The sequence below is a fragment of the Dryobates pubescens genome, chromosome 7 (genome assembly GCF_014839835.1).
Source record: "Dryobates pubescens isolate bDryPub1 chromosome 7, bDryPub1.pri, whole genome shotgun sequence".
Lineage (NCBI taxonomy): Eukaryota > Metazoa > Chordata > Aves > Piciformes > Picidae > Dryobates > Dryobates pubescens.
The window spans coordinates 13,211,987-13,237,570 of NC_071618.1; the positions used below are offsets into that span (position 1 = coordinate 13,211,987).

General features: G+C 41.6%; 1 protein-coding gene across 3 annotated transcripts; it reads right to left on the minus strand.

The window, feature by feature from the left end:
- Window positions 1-554: 554 nt before the first annotated feature.
- BIVM (basic, immunoglobulin-like variable motif containing) lies at window positions 555-16,417 on the minus strand. Of its 3 annotated transcripts, none has more exons than XM_054162898.1 (11): window positions 16,309-16,417; window positions 14,357-14,960; window positions 12,585-12,711; window positions 11,128-11,223; window positions 10,911-11,015; window positions 9,533-9,627; window positions 8,034-8,166; window positions 5,749-5,820; window positions 4,846-4,929; window positions 2,061-2,157; window positions 555-1,129 (listed from the first exon to the last, which is right to left on the minus strand). In XM_054162898.1, exons 2-11 carry the CDS (start codon window positions 14,844-14,846, stop codon window positions 839-841), a joined length of 1,590 nt encoding a protein of 529 aa, XP_054018873.1. In that variant the 5' UTR covers window positions 14,847-14,960; window positions 16,309-16,417; the 3' UTR covers window positions 555-838. The 3 variants fall into 3 exon arrangements, with proteins under 3 accessions (XP_054018873.1, XP_054018874.1, XP_054018875.1); XM_054162899.1 differs by lacking the exon at window positions 16,309-16,417 and adding an exon at window positions 15,870-15,957; XM_054162900.1 differs by lacking the exon at window positions 5,749-5,820.
- Between the last annotated feature and the right edge of the window lie 9,167 nt (window positions 16,418-25,584).

Sequence of the window (25,584 nt, forward strand, 5' to 3'; positions counted from 1 at the left end):
TGCCAACAGAATGTGGTGTTCAGCTAGATCATTTGGCTAATAGTAACTGCAGCTTTTTGATACTTAATTTCACAGGCTTGTGTTAAACCAATCCCTGCTCTCAAGACGTGCCAGGATAAGAATTCAGCTGCTGTACCCACAAAGCAAAAGCAGCAAGGAAGGTCTGTCCTTGAACTTTCCCTGCCAAAGACAATTCCCTCTCAGTCTAAAACAGGCGTCCAGCTAATGGAAAATAAACTGACACCTGCCTCACAAAAATATGATTATCTGACTGACAGAAGTCTACTGGGAACTAAATGGAGAATGTACATTCACTTGTACATGTGACACCGTTTTCTAACCTATGTGATTGGGTTTTTTTCCTTTTCACTGGATATGGGCAACCTTAATAAAATGGAGTGTTTAAAAGGAAGGAAATGTTTACTTTTATCCTTACATGATTTTCAGAATAACCCTTTTTGATAAAGTCCTGGCATAAATTTTCATGCTTTTGAACACTGAATATTTTCAATGAAGTCTTATTACATTGACTAATTTCAATCTGCTTTTTTTTTTTTTTTGTTTTCCAGATCAGGACATAGTACAATTGTTTCAAAAGAAATTATTGATTTTACAGTCATATTTACTTTTGATTGCAAAAGTACAATAATCTGTGCTTATCTGTCAGTTTATACATCACATCTTGTCCACTGCAACCATATAATCAGATTTATTTAATAATTATTAAGCTGTATCTTATACCATAATTTCTATTCATATGTATTCTAGGACTAGTAGATCCCTAATGTCTTGATTAAAACTAACTTTAATATATCAACTGTATTATCTAAAGTTAATTTTAATCATTTCCATCATAATCATTGTAACTCTGATACCCACTGTTCCTCCTCTCACGAAGATTAGATTTCTTCCATGTAGACTCTTGATGAAAGCCAGCACTGAAAGATCGACCCAGTCGTCCATGTTGTTTCTTAGAGATATTGTCTTCGCTCTCAGATTTGGAAATTCCCTGTCTTTGTGTTTGGGATTGTTTATCCTGTCTAACAGTTCCAAATGGAAAATTCCAAGGACCAAATCTTTGCCAGTTAAGTCTCTGAAAGGCAATGATGCAATGGAGATTTCCTCCAACCTAATCAAAGGGAAAAGGTTCTCTGTCAAATACACACAAGCACATTTGTAACACACAGATACTTGAAATTAACATTTTGGCAGGTAATAGAATTCTTTAAAACAAAACCAGAAACAACCACCCAAAACCCTCAAATAGAAGGCCACAAATAAACAAAACCCACCCCAAAACAGAAAACCAAAACACCAGCTGAGCTCAATCGGTTTTGATTGTTTTGCAGATTCAATTTCTGCTGCCTTTCTCATTGTTTGGTTGTTTGGGTTTTTTTAATCTTACATGGGCTAGTATAGCTTATTTTCTGATAGTCTTTTTCACTCCACAGCCACTTTCATACAAATTATCAGTTTTGGTCTCTTCTCGTCTTGCTGAGTGTCTTCCACAGGGTCTCCATATTTGAAATAATTTCTTCAGCCTATTCTTTATAATAGACTTTCAGAAGACTGAAAATTAAAAATACATCTTCCATCCAGGAGACAGAGCCCTACCTATAGGAAAGAAGGTTATATGTATGGACAGTTAAGTCCACACAGCAGAGATACATGCATTCTTCTATGTTTGATCCTACTCAGTGATCCTACTCTCCCAAATGTAGCTAGAAGGTTATGTATCAAAAGGATCTGTCTGTAATTTGTCTGTAGAGTATTTTTACACCTGCTGCTGCTACATTTTAAGCCAACCAGGTTAAATGCTGTGATCAAATACTGTATAAGCAGATATCCTGGCTCATTCTCGTACATGCCAAGCTACTGTTGTGTTGTGTCTCGTCCTAAAAGTAAATATAGATGGCTCTGGCATGGAAGTATCCACATTTGACTTTTATCTCCAGCAACACTTGGTAACAAATGTGACACTGCTGAAGTGCTGAAGCATGAATAGATCAGCAAAAAAATCCTACCATTAATTTCCTTCCATCGTATTAAGTTTACCTTACCTTTTTTGTTTTTCGATGCTGCAATCCTCTCTCTAGGTGTCGAATATCTAGGTATTCTGGATTTTGGGTGTTGAGGTCAGTGACAATATCTGCCCACCTACAGAATAAGATTATTACTATTCAGCTAACATTTATGAAACCTCAGCACTATTAAGCTTCATGTACACACACATGCAAATAGAGATCTGCAGCTTTAAATAGTCTTACCAGTAATTTAAAGATAAATAAATGTTTAAAGATATAAAAACCTCAATATTAGAGACATCAAGCTAGGTATAAAAGCATCACTTTTAATAAAAAAATTTACAGTGATTATTTCTGCTCTTGGGAAACACCTTCCAACATAAGTATCACAGTATCACTAAGGTTGGAAAAGACCTCAAAGATCATCGAGTCCAACCTGTCACCACAGACCTCATGACTGGACCATGGCACCAAGTGCCACGTCCAATTCCCTCTTGAACATCTCCAGGGATGGTGACTCCACCACACTGGGAAGCCAATTCCAATGATGAATGATTCTCTCGGTGAAAAACTTTCTCCTCACCTTGAGCCTAAACTTCCCCTGGTGCAGCTTGAGACTGTGTCCCCTTGTTCTGGTGCTGGTTGCTAGAGGGAAGAGACCAACCCCCTCCTGGCTACAACCACCTTTCAGGTAGTTATAGAGAGCAATGTCACCCCTGAGCCTCCTCTTCTCCAGGCTAAACAATCCCAGCTCCCTCAGCCTCTCCTGAGTAAGAGCACTCTAAGTCATAAGTTGCATTGCTCACGCTTACCAATTCATCCATTTGTGAAAAGAAATAGCAAAGTGCAATTTAAGCAAGGAGAAACGTTAACTTTCATTTTATTTAATCCTCTCTTACCCTTTTATATTATTTTGTTCAAAGATTTGGGGTTTTTTTCTCACTAAATCTGTTTTGACCAGACAGCTCTCACCATAACTCACTCCATTTTATTTCGTTCCTGTCTGCAATAAACTATCAATTCCCCACTCACTCAACTCTTCAGTTTCAGAGTTCCCTTCTAGCCCAGCTGAAACAAACATCCTCATATTCCAGACCTCTTTAACCCTACACATTGCCTTTTTCCTTTCTGTCAATATCTCATTACCTGGTTCTCTCTAACACCACCTTTCAAGTTCAGAAAATCTATTTCTACTCCAACTTTTGTCCTTGTACATTAACCACAGAACATTTTGCTAACTGTAGCAGGGGTAAGAACGTCTCTACAATACAAAACACCATTACAAAGGTTTATATTCTATATTTGGAAACCTTTTACTGTGCTGTATGTAGTTCATATTCCACAGGACAAAATTCTGTCAGTGGGATGAATAATATGCCATTTCTTAGCACAGCAATCACATGCATAATGTGATTTTTATTTTGTTGCACTTAAATCTCTTTGGTATAGTCACATCACTGGCAACAGATATCAAGAAAAGTCATCTGGGTTTTAGGTACTGGTTTAGATCTGTCTCACTAAGAAGCTGTCAGATAAGCACTTTCAAATAATTTCTGAAAATAATTAGAAAATAAAGAAGAGGAAGCAAAGAAGTTGTGTGATTATTGTGGGTTTTTTCCCCCACAGCTTTTTTCCCTAATGTATCACATAAAATCCCTCCATAATTAATTTGGGGATGGCAAAGAAACTACTTGGTGAAAAATTTTTGGGCATGGAATTGGTTTCTTGAGAAGAACTATTCTATTGCATTATAAACCAGTATGTTAAGTAAAGCTGAGAAAGCTCTTCTATGAACCATGACAAATTTAACTAATTAATGAAATTTTGACATAGCACCTTCTAACTCTCCTACTCTGTACAACTAGGTTAGACAGCAACTTTGTATGAGCCAGACATCATCACAAATCATAGAATGCTTTGGATTGGAAAGGACCTAGTTCCAACTCTCCTGCTATGGAGGTTGTACTAGATGAGGTTGCTCAAAGCTCCATCCAACCTAGCCTTTGATGCTTCTCTGGGCAACTTGTTCCAGTGTCTCACCACTCTCACACTAAAGAATTTCTTCATCGTGTCTAATCTAAATCTACCCTCTTTCAGTTTGAGAACGCCAGACTTCATCTTATCACTACACTCCTTGATAAAGAGTCCCTCTCATCTTTCCTGTAGGCTCCCCGCCTTTAAGTACTGGAAAGCAAATACAAGGTCTCCTTAAAGCTTTCCTTTCTCCAGGCTGAGCAACTCTTTTAGCCTGTCCTCAAAAAGGAGGTGCTCCAATCTTCTGATCATCTTTGTGGCCCTCCTCTGGACCTGTTCCGACAGGCTGACATCCTTCTTGGGAGTCCCAGAGCTGAACATAGTACTCCAGGTAAATAAATTTATTGCTTTAATGCACAGCTAATCTAATAATGTAACAAAGTACAGCTGTACTTGCATCTAAGCTTAGAGATCTTGGTAGCAGTGTAACACCCTGTGCACACTGCAGACACAGCCAAATTCCTCCAAGATTCATACATCCTGTAAAGCACAATTGCAGACACAACCTCAGAGAGCTGTCCGTTCTTCCTGACTAACATGAGCTGTCTCACACTCAAGCAAGAGAAAGAGTCTTTGGCTCTCAGCAGACCACGCATGTACATGACATAAAACTGCAGAGCCAGCCCTGAGGTCCAAGTATGGAGCTTTTCACTGAAGTGCCTGTTTCTGTTAGAACTATAGTATGTTCATTCAATAGAACTAAAAAGTCACTTGGTAACCCTTGGTAGAGAAATGTAAGTTGTTTTGAAAGGAAACATACATTTTATATTCCTACCAAGTAACATACCTTTTACAGTGTATTGTTGGGTGTTTTCTACTTGGCTCTCCAATTAAGATCCAATACTCGACTTCCTGCTGCAAGACATGCCCTCTGTTCAATAGAAGATACAATCCTAGTAAGATTTATTGTGCATACTAAAAAGAGATATGAACATTCTATTGTTCTTCTTAGGATTTTTTAATATTTAATATTTTTTCTTCAGCCAAACTAAAACCCAGCTCCTGTGCTGTGTCTGTAATTGCATATAGGGAAGCTTTGTGTTTCACAAGGCCTGGAAGCAAAATAGAAGTTACTGCTTGCTATTTGGAAAAAAGACAGACCTTCATAAAAATTAGTGTTACTTGGATAAAAGGCTAGAGTCTAGTATACATATCTATATATATAGTAAGAGTAGTGGAAAGCCACACAAAGGTGAACTAACATCTTCTTCCCTATCTGTGATGTCAAGAAGAGTCACAAAAAAGCCCCTTTCATTGTTTTTAAACTGTAACCCAGCTGACCATTGCTACTAACAGCTGTGAGGTAACTTCAACTGCTGCCTCCTAAGCATCCAATAAAACATATTAAAAAACTAAACTCTCAGATGATACTGAATTAAGATTGTGAGCAACTTCCAAAAAACTCAAAGCCTACAGTACCTTTGTCAGGGAAAATTTGTGACAGACATCAGGGCAGACTGATGAGGTACAGAGAAGTGTTTTCTGACTTCCTGTATATCATTTTCTCATGAAAAGCTACTTGAGTTTCAACTGTGACAAAACCTGAGATTTTTCTGTCTGGAGTGTTAGACAGTATATGGCCTTAATGCTTGCAATAATTTGTTTCCTTATAAAAAATTCCATTAAGGTAAGTGTATGCCATCATCATACAGATGGGAAACCAAGACACAGGATAGATTAATTGACTTACCTAAAATCACACTGGAAGTCTGTGGTTGAACTGGGAACTGAACCCAGGTCTCCCGAGTCCAAATCCAGCAACCTAAGATCATACAGGAAGTCTGTGGGTGACCTAAGAACTATCTTCTAAGCTCAGCCTAGCAGTCTGTCTTCTCATTTCTTTTGGAACTTAGTGTTTTTTACCTTGATTTTTAAAGAAAAGCTTTCCTTTTTAACCAGAATGCAAAATCAGGTAAACAAAAACTGCTGCAGAATCTATTGACAGTGCTTTTGGAACCTAAACATTCTTTTATCCAGAAAAATTAATCAGAGTATACAAACAGGATGCTCTTATGGTCTGACCCCCAGCCTAAAATAAGGCTATAAATGCTCCTTGAACTCATTCTTTCATGTTACATTGTTAGAAGAGATCTGTTGTTAGGGGGGGGAAAAAAAGTAAACAAATCTAGTATTGACTTAAAAATACCATCACTAGTGACCGAGAACCCATTTCACCCATGAGTAAAGTATTGAAATTGTTGGGTTTGTTTGTTACTAAACAATATAAATTCAAACCAGATATAAGGCATGTTAAGCTTCCACACACTGTACTACATTATTTCTCAAACTGCATTTTTTATCTAAACAATTAGGGGTTTTTTTAAATATGCACTTCCTGTGCAGGTTCTTAGTAACTGACCAAGTAAGCAAGCATAACTCTCTGGTAAACTTAAGCAGACTGATGTATTGGACTTTTGTTTAGGCCGTATTTTTCACACTCTTCTCACTCACATGGCATGTCAGTAGATGCAGTCTTAATAAAAAAATTCTGTGTTCTTGTGTACATATGCTAAACTTAACTGTATGGTGAGACTCACATTTGGGACAAAGTAGATTCAGATGATTAGGTCTTATTACCTCAAAATAATTACCATTTTGAACTTCAAAAAGTAGAGCAAGCATTCTCCATTTCTTGATGTGACCATACATCTTCAACACAAAGATACACTACTCCCTAAGCAATGTGCAAGACTGAGGCTCACCTTACACCAGTGACCTACTCTTGCCATTGTTTAGCATTCCCCACTATTGCTATCTGTTAATCTTGTCATGGATTGTCTTCCTACACTCAATGGTAATACTAATAAATACTGACCAACAGTTGAAACTTAAGAAAGTCCAATAGAAACCTCCAGAAAACATTGTATTTGCAAGTACTTTGAGAGAGGAAAAACAGTTTAATTTCATATGACTCTCTGAAAGAGGTAGAACAACCCACTCTCAGTGTATCAAAAGAGCAGCATGAATTTTTTCAAACTTCAAATCTGTTTTTTTTTAAGGCAACTTTCCCTAAACCCAGGATTAATATCAACGCTATTATCTTTCACATTCTGTATTGACTTGAAACCTGTATCAACTATTCCATTATTTTACCCTGAGTAATGTCACCCTGACAAATCTGAAATTATTCAGGTAACTGTATTTTTATTCAAAAACAACTAGTGTATTAAGTTTTCCCTGTTCTTTGAGGAATGCTTCAGTATTCCAGGTGTTGTTTCTAAAAGCCAAGCATACTGTCATAGTGCAGAGATCTCTTCTAGCATCTCTCCTTCTGCCAGTTCTTGCTAACAAATTATTCTGATTACTTTTCTAAGCCTTACACTCCAGTAGTTGCTGTTTATTATCATTATTTGTCAACAATGCAAAAAATAAAAGTACATGACCACCATCTTGCAATATCTGCACATCCACTATTCTAACCGTAAGCAAACACTGGTTTCTATAAGTGCAGATTTTACCACATTCACTTTGGTAAGGATTAGTATCATTGTAGGCTTTTTGCTTCTATTTTTGCTTCTAGTATTTAAGAAAAAATCCCAGAACACCCACAAACTTCTTTTGTTTCCCCCCAAGTTTTCTGGGAACAGACTCCCTGTAATTAGCTGGCTTTTTTTTTTTTTTCTCCCCTTGAAAAATACCTGGCTTTTTTTCAGTCCATGTGGTTTTACTTTTCAGGCTACTGAAAACCAGTTACCTTTATCTGTCCTTTAAGTAAATAACAACCCTCTTTCTATCCGGCTAAAATGTCTTTAAACTTAATCCCTTAGAATCATTCATGGTTTTCTGTTCAAGTTTTCTTAATCTAGTCTGCTTAGTTGTCAGTCCTTCCAAATCAGAGTAGTGTTTTGCCAGTTCAGACAGACATGTTTTACAACATATACTAAAATGTTATTTACGGAGAAAAATTGTATCAACTTGCAGTAAATTGTACTGTGTGTTTCCTCCACTAAAATGAGCATAGACACAGTATCTTACCTATAGGCTTTACTAGCTTTTACTGGGGTCGCTTCAAATCCAATTGGGCAAAAATAATGGTTTTGGCAATGGTAGATGTAGGCCACTGATTCGTCTTTCAGTCCACGTGTCAGCTTTGCAAGGGCTCCTGCAGCTGCAAAGAAAGATCAGGTTACAGCTCCAAGTGCTTTGAATCCTGTCTAACATACTCAGCAAAAAAAAAGGCTATTTGACAACATAAAATATTTACACTGCTCTCTAAATTAGAAGGCATCACCTGACAGGCTTGCACAAAATAGTTTTGATTTCAATCTTCTTATTTAATTTCCTTCCAGGTAAAAAAAAAGAAAAAATCTGCCACAGAGTCTGTACTAGGAAAACGCAATGTAAAGTATTAGTATTCATCAAAATTAGTATACATCAAAATTTGTTCTTCAAAAAGAATCAAACACATACTGCAACATAATGCAGCCTCAAGTCCAAAGTCAGATGCAGTGTATGTCAAGGATACTACCACAACGTCTGAAAGCTTAAAGAAGTTTTGGTATCATGAGCTTCTTAGAACTTCCTAGTGTTAGGAACACATTTTGCAGTTGAGCATACAATATTTCGTACTGTGACTGCAGTGCTCAGTTTCATGAGAAGACCAGAAAAGGCACTGAAGCATGACAGAATTCTTATGGGATGCCAAGAACAAAAACATTATTTCCACTTATAATCTCCCCCAAAATCTATCAGCTTCCAGTTAGACAATAATTATCCACACTATACCAAAGGCAAATAAACTGCATGAAAGTGTGTTTTTTCCTTAGGTAGCAACTTAAAAGCAGATACGAAAATGCAGCTTCATAAACTAATTAAGAATAATTACCAAAGTTTTCGAGACAAATCTTCACAAAAGTCTGGCACAATGGATGAATTCACTAGCTTTAAAACTGCATTGCTAGCCATTGGAATGTGCTGCCCAGGGAGGTGGCAGAGTCACCATCCCTGGAGGTGCTCAAGAGGGGACTGGATGTGGCACTTGATGCCATGGTCATGAGGTGTTGGGTGACAGGTTGGACTTGATGATCTTTGAGGTCTTTTCCAACCTTATTGATTCTATGATTTTATGATTTTTAAAGCATATTAATACTTCTGTATTGTACATTCTAAATTTTTATGTGACACAGATTTCTAAATGCCAAAATAAAAATCTGTTCCTTCTCCACAGTATGACAGCAAAAATACAGCTTCCTGGACACCCAACACAGAACTAGAAGTGTAGTGCCCTCCTGAATACCTTAAAATTCTACTTTTGTGATAGCAGAATATATTTTAGCAAAATAGAAGTGCAAATGAAAGTTTTAGCAAAATAAGAGAGAAAGTAAGCCCAGAAAAATCAAGCAACCTGGAGCTATCTGATAGTTTATCATAAACTGGAAGTGCTACTTACAGGGCTTGTCCTGCCAAATGCTACACGTTGCAGCATTTTTCAGTTTATATATTATGAGATGAATGTTTTAGGATTAGCTACGTACCAGTTTCTCCAGCTGTCTTGTTCTTCCCATGAGGTTTATACAGAACATATGAGCATCCCTTGATATGGAAGTGATCGTTTATTTGCCTAAACCATCTGAAAGAATAAGCTTAAAGGTTGTAGTAACTCAAGAGTTATTAAGTTCATTTTTGTTTCCTCCCACTTCTTCTCTGCTCAACAGAATAGGAAAAAAAGTCTCACCATGCTCCAAAGTATCAGGCACAATAGAATACGGAGCGTAGATGACCTAATACAAACAAACCGCAATATAAACTGGAGCTGTAAACAAAACACTCAAAGCCTTTTCCTTTAGTTTGCTTTTTCAGACCCAGCACAGATCCAAAATAACCGAAGGGCTGGGATTGAAATGCTGATCCTGTTGTGGTCTGTCCAGTCACCTTTAACTTTCAGTGTCTCAGCCTTTAGAAAAACACACAGATTCTGAAGTCTCATTTTCTCTCAAATATTCACTTTTCTATGTTAGAAGACTCAAATTCACATCTCCCAAGATAAAACCTCAGTCATAAAGCTGCACTGGGTGATGGAATTGGCTCTCAGCCCTCCTGTTTCCCAGTATGCTGAGTACTTAAAAATTATTTGCCTAGGCAGAAAACAAAAAACCCAAACAAAAAACACCCCAACCAAATGAAACAAACTAATAAGGACAGCTTTTCTGTATAATATATGGCATTTACAGGGTAAAAGGAAGAAGAACTGTAAGTTTGACTTTCATCTGTATAGACAGCACATATTATTAGCTTAATACCCTGACATAATCCTAAAGAAGATACAAAATCTGGATCAGTCTTCCAAGGCAGAGAAGGAAGTCTCCATGATGGTTCCAAATGATCTAGACAATATGCTACCACTAAAGAATAGACTGTTTCCATTTTCAAATCCAGCACTCAGAGTCCATGCCAAACTTTTTATATTGCCTTCAAAAAGGGCTTAAGTGCTCTGTGACTACAACCCCATGTTTGGTTTTTGTTTTTTGCCCCCTTCTCCTGAACAGATCCATTGCAACAAAGGTGTAGCACTCACTATCTCATTATCAATTCTTATTTTTTTTACAGAAAGCTCCTAGTATATCAACTGTTTTTACAGGCTGTTCCAGCACCATTAACAAAAACAAGAAAATGAGGGTAAAGGTGAAAATTCCTAAGCAGGGAACTAGATTCATTAGAGTATCATACAAACATTAAATAAACAGAACCAAAAATTAAATAGAACTTCATGTTCACTGATCTGTGTAGCAACACTGCACTATACAAAACAGCTAGTGCAAAAAACTCTGAAAGGTTCCTTTGGACACTGTCAGAATACCCATGTTATTTTTGCATACATTAACAATTTAGCTGCATCAAAAGAATCAAACATACCTCATTAAAGTTGTATTTCCAGTGAAGGGACCAAACCTAATCTCCTCAAATGGGGGCTGAAAGCCCAATATATGCAGAGCTTCTTCTTGAGTAATAGGTGGTAAACTAAACAAACAAACAACAAAAAAAACCCACAAAAAACCCCAAAGGATTGCTTAATAAAGTAATTAACATATTTCAGACTTTCTGGAGGCAAAGTAGTCTACGTGTGACTTACCTTCCAGCTCCTAGTGTACTATATAAGAAATTCCAGCAAGACACTAAGGATGAAATTCCACAGGAAGTTTTGTATTGAGGTCGGCTAACACAATACCTACAACAAATGAAAACCCAAACACATTAGTAAGCATTCCTGAGTTAGCTACTGAAGCAACCTCAACTACTTTTGTGTATGTCATGCCATTGAAATGCCATGTTACATAAAAAGTTAGGTTGCCTGTATTAAAAAAAAGAGCTCATTCTACTTTAAAGACAAAAATGGAGCAAATACGTTAGCCAATGTCTTTAGGTTTGCCAGATACTACCACCATATTTTATACAAATCATTTACATTTCTAACAGTCCCATGGGAAGACTATATAAATATTCCTGCAGGAAAATATGGCTCTGTACTAGTAAAATGTACAGTTTGATCCAGTTTGTTCTAACATATGAATTTGAAGTGAACTGCATCTCTACCAATTTACTAACGAGTGTCATTCTGGGTGTCAGATTCCCTAGGTTAAATACAGGGAATGTCATAGACATACAGTAAGAATCAGATGGATTAATGTTGTGGTTTAAGGGTTAACAGGCGGGCAGGCAGACCCTATGGCTGACCCCAGGATCCCAGGTGCGGTCACCTGGTCGTGTTATTCCCTACCCTTTCCTGCCTATCCTCCATTTAAGGGGACAGGAAGGTTTTTGCGTTCCTGCCTAGTAGAGAGCTGTCTGCTGGTTAGGAGCTGCTGCCATGTGGTCATACCTACATCCACGTGTTGTGGGGGAATCCATTACCATCCGAGACTGGGTTTTGTATATATCTGTATATATTCCTCCCCTCGATTACCCTTTTCCCCTTATTACCTTTTATTATCTGTTAAAATTACTTTAACTTCCAATTCTGTACAAGTCCTTTTGTTTACCCCTTACTTCGTCTGCCTATCTTTTCCTTGAGTGGGGAGAGGGGGTGGGTAATATAAATTCTGTCCTGTGGAGTTTTTCCCCTGAAACATTAACAAGTGAGAATTCATTAAACTAAATGCATTTGGTAAACTCATTCATATAATATAGGCTGTATAGAACTGACAGATTCTGATCAAGTATTTTCCACTGGAAAGGAAAAACAGGAATAAGACACATCAGTACTACATTTAAGGTTATTCTTTGCCTATGCATGCTAATGAACTTGGGTTTGATTAGCAATTAATTTCCACCCCCCCCCACCCCCCACCCCCTTTTTTTTTTCTTATCTTAAAGTGTTTAGAAAGCCAAATTGTTTAAAATGTCAACAAATGGGAAGGAAGCTCTCCTTTTCTTGTGGAAAGTATGCAATGTACTGTATTTATGCTTAACACATCCTTATTTATACTTTTAGAAGTATGAAGACATTATTAAGAAATCTCACATAGCCAGCAACAGTGTTTACTAACAAACTGTATGGGGATAATCTTAAACACAATTCATAAATAATACCATCTCCGGAGGTCCAACACTTTCCTCTCCTTCACATCTTCAAGAGCAGAATGCTGAGAACACTCTCTGTATTGCTTGGTTTTTTTGTCTACAGATTTTTTCTTTGGGACTTGTTTCTTCATGTTGCCTGTGATACAAATTTCAGAAACAAATTAATGCCTAGCTTACCTTTTGTATCTTCTTAATATTTTTTTTTAATAATACCATACACCTCAAATAGAGACCCTGGTTGTGTTAGGAAGTGCAAAGTGGAACTAAATACTGATTGAAAGAAAAAAAGCTCAAATACTTAATCAAGATTGCCAACAGGTTTGTACAGCTGCCTTTAGCTCCATAAACTACCTCATGTTTTTCTTAATGGAATTAACAATGACCTGCCTGACTACTTAAAGGGAACTGTTGATCTGATTATTCTAATGCATTAAATCAGCCCTCCCAGAAATAGACTCTCAGACCAACACGAACTTCCCATCTCCTACCATTAAATGCACAGAAAAATATAATTAAACACTTCTAGTTTTTCACAGCCAAGCTCTGTAACCAGCTATACTTTTGGGGGGAAATTTCTTTACTGAAAGTGTGATCAAGCATCAGAATAGGTTGCCCAGTTTGGTGGTGCACTAACCATCTCTAGAATTCAAAATCTCTAGTGTTCAAAAAATGTGGACATGGTTTAATGGCCATGGTGGTGTTAGGTCATTGGTTGGACTCAACGATGTAAGAGGTCTTTTCCAACCAAAACAATTATATGATTCTATATACAAATCCATTATGAATAGTATGCACCCAAGGTATTTTCCTTTTTGTAAGCCACTGAGGCTGCAGAAAATGAACATCTGGGCCAGATGCTAGTGAAGGAGTATTTCTGTCCCATTTTGAAGCCATCACATCCAAATTAAATAAGCCACACTAGCAAAAATTTTAGTGCAAATTATCAATTAACAAATTGTAATTTTTTTCTTATTTTTAAGTACACTACATGTACACACAAAAAGGCAATGGCAACTTATCAAACACGTTTTGAAGTTTTAGTAAATTTGTTTCATACTGTTAGAGAAAACTGCAATTTAACTAGCTAACCAAGTCATTAAAAAAAAACTATCTACAGTCCACTCCAGGTAAGCAGAGGTACTACAGGACCGAAAACAGCAAGTGTACATGCAAGTGCTTGGTTCACAGTTGCAATGTGTGATTACTCAGAAAAAGACAGAAGGCAGCAAAGAAGCCAGTTTTAAAGAAATGGGCTCCCTAACACTGTATTTGTTCAGTAAACCCAAATAAACACAGGTCTGTTACAGATACCAACTGCTTTCCTAGGTAACTGTAATGAACTTCTTGTCATAACTCCCCCGCACCAGTCTTTAAATTCAAAATACATGTCTGAAGTACCCTGAAATATTTCTGCAAGTGACAAACCTGTATTTAACAGGCAAACATAAGCACCACACAAAACACTAGGTCCTACTAAAACAATGGAAAAGAAATCCAAATCCTAAGGAAAAATTATCAAACCTAAACCAGAAGCCACTCCAAGCAATAATCAAAGAAACCACACAGAGTTAAGCAGAAGCCAGTCTTCTTTTAGAGCCACTTGCCCAGGCAGCTATGCTTGACTTTCCCTATTTCACTCTCCCCTTCCCTGATGAGCTGGTGGTTTGAAATGACATACAGGCTCTTCTGTAGCACTTTCTCAAGAGAGACATGTTCTGACAAGCCCCCTTACAAACGAGTTGTAAACATGAAGACCTTTCCTGTCACTTTTATCACCTCACCTGCTTTGTTCTTCAGACTTGTGGTCATGCCATTGAACTCTGATTTGTCAATTTCCCATGCTAGTGGAAGCTTTCCAAGATCACTAGGCAAGCTTTCCAAGTTAGCATCTTCACTGTAGATGATCTCTGAAGCACCAGTTTGAATGCCAAGTAAGCTAGATGTGTTATTTCCAATGTTTAAGGCAGCATTGCCTGACAGACAGGCACTAACTGAAGCACTTGGGCTTTTACAAATAGATGTTACTCTGTTTAAAAAAGCATAGTCTGAGCAGATGGTATAAAACTTCTCTTGTGTATGAGTCACAGGACAACCCCATGGATAATGTCCATCTCCCCTAGACACCAAGGATGCAGTGGAGGCATCTGACATGCAGTATGGCTTCACAGGATCACGAAAAGAAGCATCTGGGGATTCTTTCCCAGGTTTGTTTTCAGTGTTTCCATTATTTCCAGAACCATTCTCTTTTTCATCTTCTGAAATGTTAGGCATTGAATGATACTGAAAGAGTATAGGTCACCCAAGAATTTTTTTTTTTTACTGTTTTAATTACAACAGAGTTTGCATCATTGCCTCCATTGCCTTTGCAAGGTATCGACAAGGTACCTGAAAGAACATGAGAAGTTAGTATAGTCAACATAAAATATATCAAAGCTTATCTCTGAACTCATATCCAATAAAAGCTGACATACCCTTCAAGTCACGTCATTACACTTTTTCTAAGCATCCCTACAATTCTACAAGTTTATTATTTCTGGGGTGCCAACAGCACACACCACAGCCGTACCACGAAGATGACACAAGTAATTACACTTCTAAACAAACACATGTATATATAAAAAAAAATATTTAAAATATATTAAAAGCCTCCTCCTAAACTTATGTGATCACTTCTGTTCCTTACAGTCACACTATCCTGCATATATGGAGTGCAAAATTAATTTATACAAATCAATAAATCACAGAAACAGTAACTTAATTCTGAAGAATCCTGCACACTTTTGCTGCACATTCAAGCTTACAGAAAATTACATTATCTGTTGCTTCTTGATTGTCAGTTGACAATACAACCCTCAATCTGTTTCACTGCTTTCCTCATAGGGCTGTTAAGGGTTCCCTTTTATTTTTATGTGCCTCCTGTTCTTCAAGATGTGAGAAAGAAAAGCAGGTTTTGTTTACAGTAGCTAAGAATTATCAAAAACAAATTTAGGAGGCTGGCTTGCTTTTAATAATATTTTTGAAAAAGCAAATTGACAGCATGTGTTATCTGTCAACTCAGCAGTTCGCACGTCTGCGGTGCGAAGGCACATGCCGCAGATGGAGGGGAAACCTGGCATGAAGGAGGCCGGAGTTATACTCCAGCGTAGATTCCAGCGACAGTGACTTCCGGGCACTGAACTAAACCAACGGCGCAAGATCGATCCATTCCTCTAGCGTAAGAGGGTTGTGCAACCAACGCAGACCCGAGGCTTTACACGAAAGGATACAAGATAATATCTAAATGCATGCACATACTCGGCAGCTGCCTGCCGAGAACGCAGCCAAGCGGCGGGCAGCCCCGTTTTGCCGAGCAGCCCCGACAGTGCCCGGCTCTCACCAACACCCTAGAGCCTCAACCACCGAGGACACCCACACAACTCCCAAAAGGAATGGGGAGCACCCGGCCTCAGCACCGGGGAGGGGCAGGAGAGCTGAGGTGCCGCCAATCGGGGCCTGTGAGCGCCTCTCAGGCCCCGCCCCGCGCTGCCGCCAGATCGGTTCGAGTGAACAGCACCGGGTTAGGGGGAGGGGCCGCAGCTCGGCGATAGTGGGGCCCACCCGGAGGGTAGGCCCGCACCTTTCCACGGCGCTTGGCAAGGCCGGCGCTGGAGGGGCGCTCGGCGGTGCGGCAACAGTGTGGGAAAGGGGGAAGGGCAGCTGCTCGGCGGCACAGCCCGCGCTCCCAGCCCGTTACCTGCGCGGCGCCTGCCTGCCTCGCCTGCCCCCAGCCGCGGCGGAGCGAGGACGCAAGCGCACCGGAAACAGACACGGCGCGTGGGGGGAGGGCGCCGCGCCGCAGGCTCACCTGCGCCCCCGCCGCCCCCTGCTTTTCGCCTCCCTAGCGCTGCCGCCACCGGCCGGCACCAAGTGTCGCAGCCGGCCGGGGGAAGGCGCGGAGCCGCTCGGCTGCGGTGGCGACAGTCGCACGCCCTCACGGTGTCTCAGAGAAACCGGCTGGGCTTCTCCAAGCTGGGCCTTGATTGCGCCTGGGCGGCGCGAGAGACATCTCCTTGGCCGTGTCCCCCCCGCGTGCACTCGCGTGGTCTCGTCCGCTGCTGCTTCGCGGGCGGCGGGGGAGGAGTTCGGGGATGCGTCGCGGGAAACGGCCTCCTTCGAATGGCCTCGGCGTGGGTTCCGAGTTGATACGGGCCGCGCAGGGGGAGCAGCTGTACGCTTTTGCTTTCTGGCGGTCTGCACCGCTCCTCCTTGGCCTGAGCGGGGTAGGGAAGAGCGCTCGCTTGCCTGCCAAGGTGAGGCTCTGGGTGCTCCACGGGTGTTCGAGAGGCAAGGTGTAAGTGGAAGAGTGAGAGGGAGATGTGAACTGATGGAGAGGAAGGGGCTCGGACGGGTGGCTTTGTCTGCTGGGCCCGTGCCTGCTTGTGACAGGGAGCTCCAAGTGCATTTGAGAAAGTGAAGCTCTGCTGACATGTTGCAGAAAATCCTGGTACAAATTGCCCACCACTATTGCGGCAGCTGCCTGATGTGCCTTTCTCTGGATCAGATGATAATCACTGACCCGCATTGCATCCCATTCGGTTGCAGGGGCTCCTGCTTACTGCTGCGCCGTAGCGCCTGCCTTCCCCCGACGGGGGCGCTTGGGCACGGTGCTTTCGTGTCCGCGGGCTTACGGGTCGAGTCTCAACGCACGGCAGCCCCGCCTCAGATGCTCAGTGCTCTCTGGTGGCGAGGCCAGAGGTCGCTGTTCTGTGGCCGGTGCTCCGAGGGCAGCAGGGTGCCCAGGCTTCCCAGCTGAGCCGCCCAATCTGCCGTTATGTTAATGTCCGATTGACGCTGCTCACAAGTGTTGGCTCAGATTTGATGTCGCACTACTCCCATTCAGGGTAGGAAAGGTGTAGGACTACGAAAGTAACCGTGGAGTACCTCCTGAGGAACGAGGGACAGACGGAAGATCTGTACAAAAGAGTAAATGGTTATTTCGGGAACAGCGCCTGGAGACAATATTTCCCATGCCATCTTCACTGCTGGCAGCATATTTTCAGCATGAGCAAACGGTGGCACTGAAGGCATGAGTGTAACAGTACCAGCATTGCCACAATTAATTAGAATTTATTTACTTATATTGAGATTTATGCTACTAAATGATGGCTCATACTAAAAAAAAACCCACAACTATAAAATTTAAAATAAACCAAAACAGAGGAAAATGGGAAAAGTTACACCGTGTCCTGCTGACTGAAGATTCAATGCGTGTGATGGGTATGACACCCACAGTCCACAAAGCCACTACAGCTAGCAGTAGTTTCTGTGATAGGTGCTGCAAGAAATGGAAAGAAAAACCTATTTTCTGAAATGTTGGTTATGTGACTGATATTTTTCAGTGGTTAGGCTGAGCAAAGGTTCAAAAGCCCTCTAGTGTTTGTGGTTACAGCCAAGTTTTTCGTGCCCTGGGTACAAGACCAGAGTTAGGTCAGGCTTCATCCTGACACAATCTGCCTGTCCTAGTGGAGAGTGTCCCCTATGCCTTTGCCAGCTGGAAGTCCACAACAGCCTTTGAAGCAATTAAACAATTTTGCCTCCAAAGTATTTTTCTCAGCCAAATTACAGGCATTAGGATAGCAGCAATGTTGGCTTTGCCAGCTAGGGCTGAAGTTGGGTTGCATGATTTATTTTACAGCTTGTTTGGGTGCTGGCAAATAGTGGCATATATGTACACAGATTCCCTGGGCTGTGCTTATGATGAAAAGCTGGAGAGAATGACTGGAGGGTAGAAATGAGGTACATTTGCTTCGTCACTGCTGAGGGTTTTTTTTAATGTGCTTATGCCACCCTGCCAGCAAAAGGAAGACCATTCTGTGAATTCTATAGTTATGAAGTTTCTTTATAAATAAAAACGTCTTTAAAGTTCTCTTGCAGTAAAGGAGATTGGCTCACACAGCAAAACATAAGCTGAGAAGGAGTGTGATTTCAGTTGCAAAATACATTGCAAAAGTAAGGATGGGGGAGGGAGAGGAGCTGAAGAGTCATAGATATTAAGAGTGCCCTGCATCAATTTTTAGACTGGAAAATGAAAGGGTTAGGGTTAGCTGCTGAATGTCATGAAAATTATGTCAAAGAGGACAGCAGGTGACAAAAATTACACTTTTAAAACTTGGAGCTACATGACGAACATACTGTACAACCTCCCTCCCCCACAAAGAAAGAAACCACAGCTAAACTCAGTTGGAGAAGCAAAGCTATATTTACAAGCATATATAGAATGCAGGTTGTATACAACACAATTTATACAGTATTTACAAAATATATATAGAGAAATATACAGCAAAGAAAAAACAGAATTCCCTTCTCGAGAGGAGGAGGGTTTTCCTCCCTGTAACCCCTTCTCTCCCCCACTACCTCCCTTTTTTCCCAAAAAGTGGTTAGAGAGATGTGGTCGTTTGAGGCTGTGCCTTTAAGAACAAACACTGCTGGAACACACTGGCTAATGTTTTTGGTACTAGAACCAAAACATTCTGATATTCTAAACGAATTTCATTGGTTGATAAACAAAAATTCAGCTTTAGATTGTGAAGCGGTTGGAAAATTTTTTTTTTCCTCAGTTCAGTTCGGTTTGGGAGTTGGGGGAGTTTGGTGTTTCAGCCTGTTCTCCCTGCCTGCTTCTTCTGCGAACTGCTGGACTTGGCCTTCAGATAAGCAAACACTAATCCTGCATGGGCTTTTGAAGCTTGCTAACAACTCTTTTCCTTAGTAACTTGCCTTTCTCTCTCTCTAACCCCTTTTTGGGGAAAAAGGGAGGTAAGGGGGGGAGAGAGGGGGTTCCAAAGAGGGGATCCCTCCCTGAGGGAGGGATTTTTGTTGTGTTATTTGTCTTTGCTGTGTATTTCTGTGTATATATTGTAATATACCTGTATATATTGTGTTATATATAACCTGCTTTCCATATATGCTTGTAAATATATAGCTTTTTGCTCTTCGACTGAGTTAGCTGTGGTTTCTTACTCTGTGGAGGAGGGAGAGCTAAGCCCTCTCTCAACCTTCCACATTTATTGGCTGCCCAACTCGGGGTTTGCTGACAAATTAGTTTGATTTATTGCTTGCTTAAGTCGAACGAGCAAACATGAAGGTGTTTTGGCTTTTTGAGCGTCTGTTCTTCTCGGTCTTTGGTGTATTGATCTACAAGTATTGCCTGGGTATGATTATCAATAAGATAGGTAAATATATAATGCAAAAATTATATTTGTGGTTTAAGTACAAGATTCGGCTTCTGTATGATCAGTACCTGGAATTCTTTTATGTTAAAAAGTGCAGGAATGTTACATCTAGCACACTCCCTATTGAGATAAAAGAGTTTAAGATTCCGCTCGGTGAAAGGGTAATTTTAAGTGATGGCTGGGATCCAAAGCTGATTTTCTTGATGTGTGTAGTCCTGCTGCTGGTGATAAGTAATGTGTATTTGTTGGTAGCACTGTACCGGGAGAAAAAAGTGTCCAAGGCATGTTTTGTTATAAAACGGAGGGTTAAGAGACGAAAACGCCACCCTAGCTCTGTTTCAGGAACATCCAGTGAGGATGATAATGGAGAATCTGTGTCAGTTAAAGATAAAGCTAAAAAGTCAATCGGCAAGGCAGCTCTGAATAGCAATGGTGATGATTCTGGCAAGCAGCCAGGGGCTACAGTAGCCCCAAACATGGCGGCTCCTGTGTCCCAGGCAGCCACCATTAACGAGGCAAAGTCATTTCCTCCTTCTTCCATGGCAGGAGCGGAAGCGTCCTCCAAAGCAGCTAATCTGTCTCAAAGCTTATCAGCTTCTGATAATAAGGCAGCTGGAAACCCAAACACAGCTCCAGTAAAGCAAGTAGCAGTTTTAACAACAAGGAAGGGTAAGACTAAAGCTGATTCAGGAGCTGACGGGGATGCACAGCAGGGTTCTTCTGCTGGGGAGGAAGAGAAAATCTGTCTTAAAAATATAGCTGAGTTATTGAGATCATCAGAGGATCGAGATGCATCTCTTGGTAGGACAGCAGCTAGTGGTGGTGCTTCTCAGCTTAAAGGGATCTTTGAGAGGTTGTTGGGACCACAAGTTGAGGAACAGGAGGCAGAGGAGCAAGAACAAGATGACATAACCGACTGCTCTTCACCACGGGAGGAGCTTAGAAATGTAAGAAAAGACTATCTCAGAGCAGATAAGGAGCCAGTTCTCGCTTGGCTTGGTAGATGCTATGATACAGGTGCTCCAGCTCTAATGGTTGGAGACAAGTCAGCAGCCCAGCTAGGAACTCTCTCAAAGGATAATGGAATAGATAGACATCTAGGCAAGGCTCTCGGTAAGGTTAATCTGTGGATACGCCTTCTAATGGCGGTTCTCATGAGATACCCTTCCCGAGATGATCTTCCATGGAATCCTAAGCCCTGGACTACCATAGATGAGGGAATCAAGCGTCTGAGAGAATTTGCTGTTAGAGAGGTACTCTATGGTGAACATGAATCTCTGAATCCTGATGATGTTCCTGTAGGAAATGGTCTTGCTAAAAAGCTCATCAAGCTTGCTCCTTCTAATTATGCAAACATTCTGGCAAGCAGAATTGTAGCAAGAAATTATGGTGGAGCTCCTCTTACGGTTGGCCAATTCACTGATCAATTGAGACAATTGGATGATAGCATGACACGTGTTTCTTTGGTTTCAGCCATTGAAACTCTGTCTGGAAAACTGGAGAATTGCATGAAAGAGCTGAAGGATGAATTTAAAAACACCATCTCCCAATTGGCACAAAGAGATGATTCCAATTCTTCCTCCAGGTGGGTACAGGTTTCATCTGTGAGGAATAGACATCCTCCAAGGAGGTCATTCCAAAACAGATCAAACCAAAACAGACCACCAAGGCAGTCACGTAGGACTATTTGGATTACCCTGCGTGATCAGTTTGGTGAGAACATGAACAGGTGGGATGGTCAACCAACTTCTAATCTTTTCAGGAGACTGAGAGAACTGCAAAGTGGCAGAACCCGAGGTAGCAATACCAGAAGGGTAGCTGTTACTTCTACAGTTCCCCAGGACAACTCTAGTAGCTCCAACAGTGGCTCCAGTTCTAACACTGCACAGTGTGCTCGTTGCACCTGTGGACATGTTCCCCATAACTAGGGGTGCCCTGCCTCCCGCCAGGGGGAGGAGAGGGGTAATACAGATAACAGAATCTATTGGGATGTGTACATCCAGTGGCCTGGCACTTCACACTTTCAGAAGTACAGGGCCTTGGTTGACACAGGAGCTCAGTGCACCATATTGCCATCAAATTATCAGGGATCAGAGTCCATAACTATTCTGGGAGTCACTGGTGGATCTCAAGAGTTAAGTAAAGTGGAGGTTAATATAAGCTTAACTGGTAAACAATGGAAAAAGCATACAGTTGTGACCGGACCTGATGCACCTTGTATTTTGGGAATTGATTTTCTGAGAGAAGGGCGTTTCAAAGACCCTAAAGGTTACAAATGGGCTTTTGGAGTAGCTTCTGTAGAAATTGATGGACAAAAACTGAAGCTGTCTGCTAGACCTGAGCTTTCTGATGAATCTGCAGTTGTGGGACAACACAAGATTCAGGACATTAAGTTGCCGGTTGCTTCTCGGACTGTGCATCACAGACAATACAGAACCAACCGTGACTCTTTGTTGCCCATTCAGAATCTGATTCGTCAGTTGGAGAGTCAGAAAGTCATCAGCAAAACTCATTCACCTTTCAACAGTCCAGTGTGGCCTGTGCGAAAGCCGAATGGAGACTGGCGTCTGACAGTGGACTACCGAGCCCTGAATGAAGTAACTCCGCCTATGAGTGCAGCAGTACCAGACATGATGGAACTCCAGTATGAGCTGGAATCCAAAGAGGCCAAATGGTATGCTACCATAGACATTGCTAATGCCTTCTTCTCTATTCCCATAGCAGAGGAATGCAGGCCTCAGTTTGCTTTCACCTGGAGAGGAATCCAGTACACTTTCAACAGACTGCCAATGGGCTGGATCCACAGCTCCAGCATCTGTCATGCAGTAATCCATGATGCTCTGGAGGAAGGTGGTGCTCCAGAACACATCCAGTTCATCGATGATATCATCGTCTGGGGTAAAACTGCTGAGGAAGTCTTCGAGAAAGGTAACAAAATCATGGACATTCTCCTGAATGCAGGTTTTGCCATCAAGAGAGACAAAGTGAAAGGTCCTACCACAGAGATCCAGTTTCTGGGAGTGCAGTGGCAGGATGGACGCCGACACATTCCAGTGGATGTGGTAAATAGAGTCTCTACCATGGCAAATCCTACGAACAAGCAAGAAACTCTACGTTTCTTGGGGATAGTGGGATTTTGGAGACTACACATTCCTGGATACAGTCAGATTGTGAAACCTCTGTATGATGTGACTCGAAAGAGGAACAGTTTCCACTGGGGACCTGAACAACAAGCAGCCTTTGACCAGATAAAGCAAGAAGTAGTCCAAGCAGTGGGTCTGGGACCTGTGCGAGATGGTCCAGACATTAAGAACATTTTGTACACGGCTGCAGGTGACAATGGTCCAACCTGGTGCTTGTGGCAAAAAGCTCCAGGTGAGACACGTGGACGACCTCTTGGTTTCTGGAGTCGAGGTTACAGAGGTTCAGAGGCTAATTACACTCCAACAGAGAAAGAGATTCTAGCTGCCTATGAAGGAGTGAAAGCAGCTTCTGAAGTAATTGGAACTGAGTCACAACTTCTCTTAGCTCCCAGATTGCCAGTTTTGAATTGGATGTTCAAAGGCAAAGGTTCCACACCACATCATGCCACAGATTCCACCTGGTCTAAGTGGATGGCCCTGATAACACAGAGAGCTCGAATGGGAAATCTTGAAAGACCTGGTCTGGTGGAGGTGATCTCAAGTTGGCCTGAAGATACCAACTGTGCTAAACCTCCAGAGGAGAGAGTAACTCGTGCTGAGGAAGCTCCTCCATACAATGACCTTTCTGATGATGAAAAGAAATATGCTTTGTTCACAGACGGTTCCTGTCGTCTCGTCGGGAACAAGCGAAGGTGGAAGTCTGCAGTGTGGAGTCCAACACGCCGAGTTGCAGAGGCGAAGGATGGAGAAGGAGAATCCAGTCAGTTTGCAGAGGTAAAAGCTGTCCAGCTAGCTCTCGACGTGGCTGAACGTGAGAGATGGCCAAAGCTTTATCTCTACACCGACTCATGGATGGTAGCCAATGCTCTATGGGGTTGGCTAAAGAACTGGAAGAAGAATGGTTGGCAGAGGAAAGGAAAACCCATCTGGGCAGCCGACCTGTGGCAAGACATTGCTGATCGAATCGAGAGAATTCCAGTGAAAGTGAGACACATTGATGCTCACATTCCCAGGAGCAAAGCTACTGAGGAACAGCAGCACAACCATCAGGCAGATCTAGCTGCAAGAGTTTCTCAAGTAGACAAGGACTCTGAACTTGATCTCGACTGGAAACACCGAGGTGAGATATTCTTAGCTCGGTGGGCTCACGATTCGTCAGGACATCAAGGCAGAGATGCAACATACCAATGGGCTCGTGACAGATCCATAGACATTTCCATGGATGCCATCACACAAGTCATCCATGACTGTGACATTTGTGCTGCTATTAAGCAGGCAAAGAGAATTAAGCCCTTGTGGTATGGTGACAGATGGTCCAAATACAGGTATGGTGAAGCTTGGCAGATTGACTACATCACTCTACCACGTTCTCGTCTGGTAAGCAATACGTGCTTACTATGGTAGAGGCAAACACTGGATGGCTGGAAACTTACGCAGTCCCACATGCAACTGCACGCAACACCATTCTCGGTCTGGAGAGACAGATCCTGTGGAGACACGGAACTCCAGAGAGGATTGAGTCAGACAACGGAACTCACTTCAAGAACAACCTTGTAAAGAGCTGGGCAAAAGAGCACGGTATTGAGTGGATTTTCCATATTCCTTACTATGCACCAGCTGCAGGGAAGATTGAACGCTACAACGGTTTGTTGAAGACCACTCTCAAAGCCATGGGAGGTGGATCTTTGAAAAACTGGGAGAAACATTTAGCACAAGCAACCTGGCTGGTGAACAGTAGAGGTTCAGTGAACCGAGCTGGACCTGCACATTCTGATCTGCTACAGAAAGTAGGAGGTGATAGAGTTCCTGTTGTTAGGGAAAAGAATCTGTTAGGTAAAACTGTTTGGGTATTTTCGCCCTCAGGAGAGGCTAAACCTGTCCGAGGGGTGGTTTCAGCAGAAGGTCCGGGTCACACTTATTGGGTAATGCAAGAGAATGGTGAAATTCAGTGTATTCCACAAAGAGATTTAACTTTAGCTGAGAGAGTTTAATTTCAGAATGTTGTACAGCTACAGCGCGTCCAAAGGAAAGAGTCCCTGAGGAATCTACGGTGCACGAACCCTGAGAACCCTGAGAGCCCTGAGTCAACTGAGAGTCCCTGAGTCCCTGTTTCCCTTTTTCTTCGCTTCGTCTGCGGAGAGACAAACTGTTTTCCATTTTCTTGATTTTGGATTTTCTTGGACTTCTGAATCATCTACATCTGAGTATAGCCGGAATGGACGATGAACTTAACTTACGAACTGTAAATATTGTTCTGGATTGGATGGACAGTACGAACAGCCAATGAAATTGTTTAGAAAGGGGTGGACTGTGGTCGTTTGAGGCTGTGCCTTTAAGAACAAACACTGCTGGAACACACTGGCTAATGTTTTTGGTACTAGAACCAAAACATTCTGATATTCTAAACGAATTTCATTGGTTGATAAACAAAAATTCAGCTTTAGATTGTGAAGCGGTTGGAAAATTTTTTTTTTCCTCAGTTCAGTTCGGTTTGGGAGTTGGGGGAGTTTGGTGTTTCAGCCTGTTCTCCCTGCCTGCTTCTTCTGCGAACTGCTGGACTTGGCCTTCAGATAAGCAAACACTAATCCTGCATGGGCTTTTGAAGCTTGCTAACAACTCTTTTCCTTAGTAACTTGCCTTTCTCTCTCTCTAACCCCT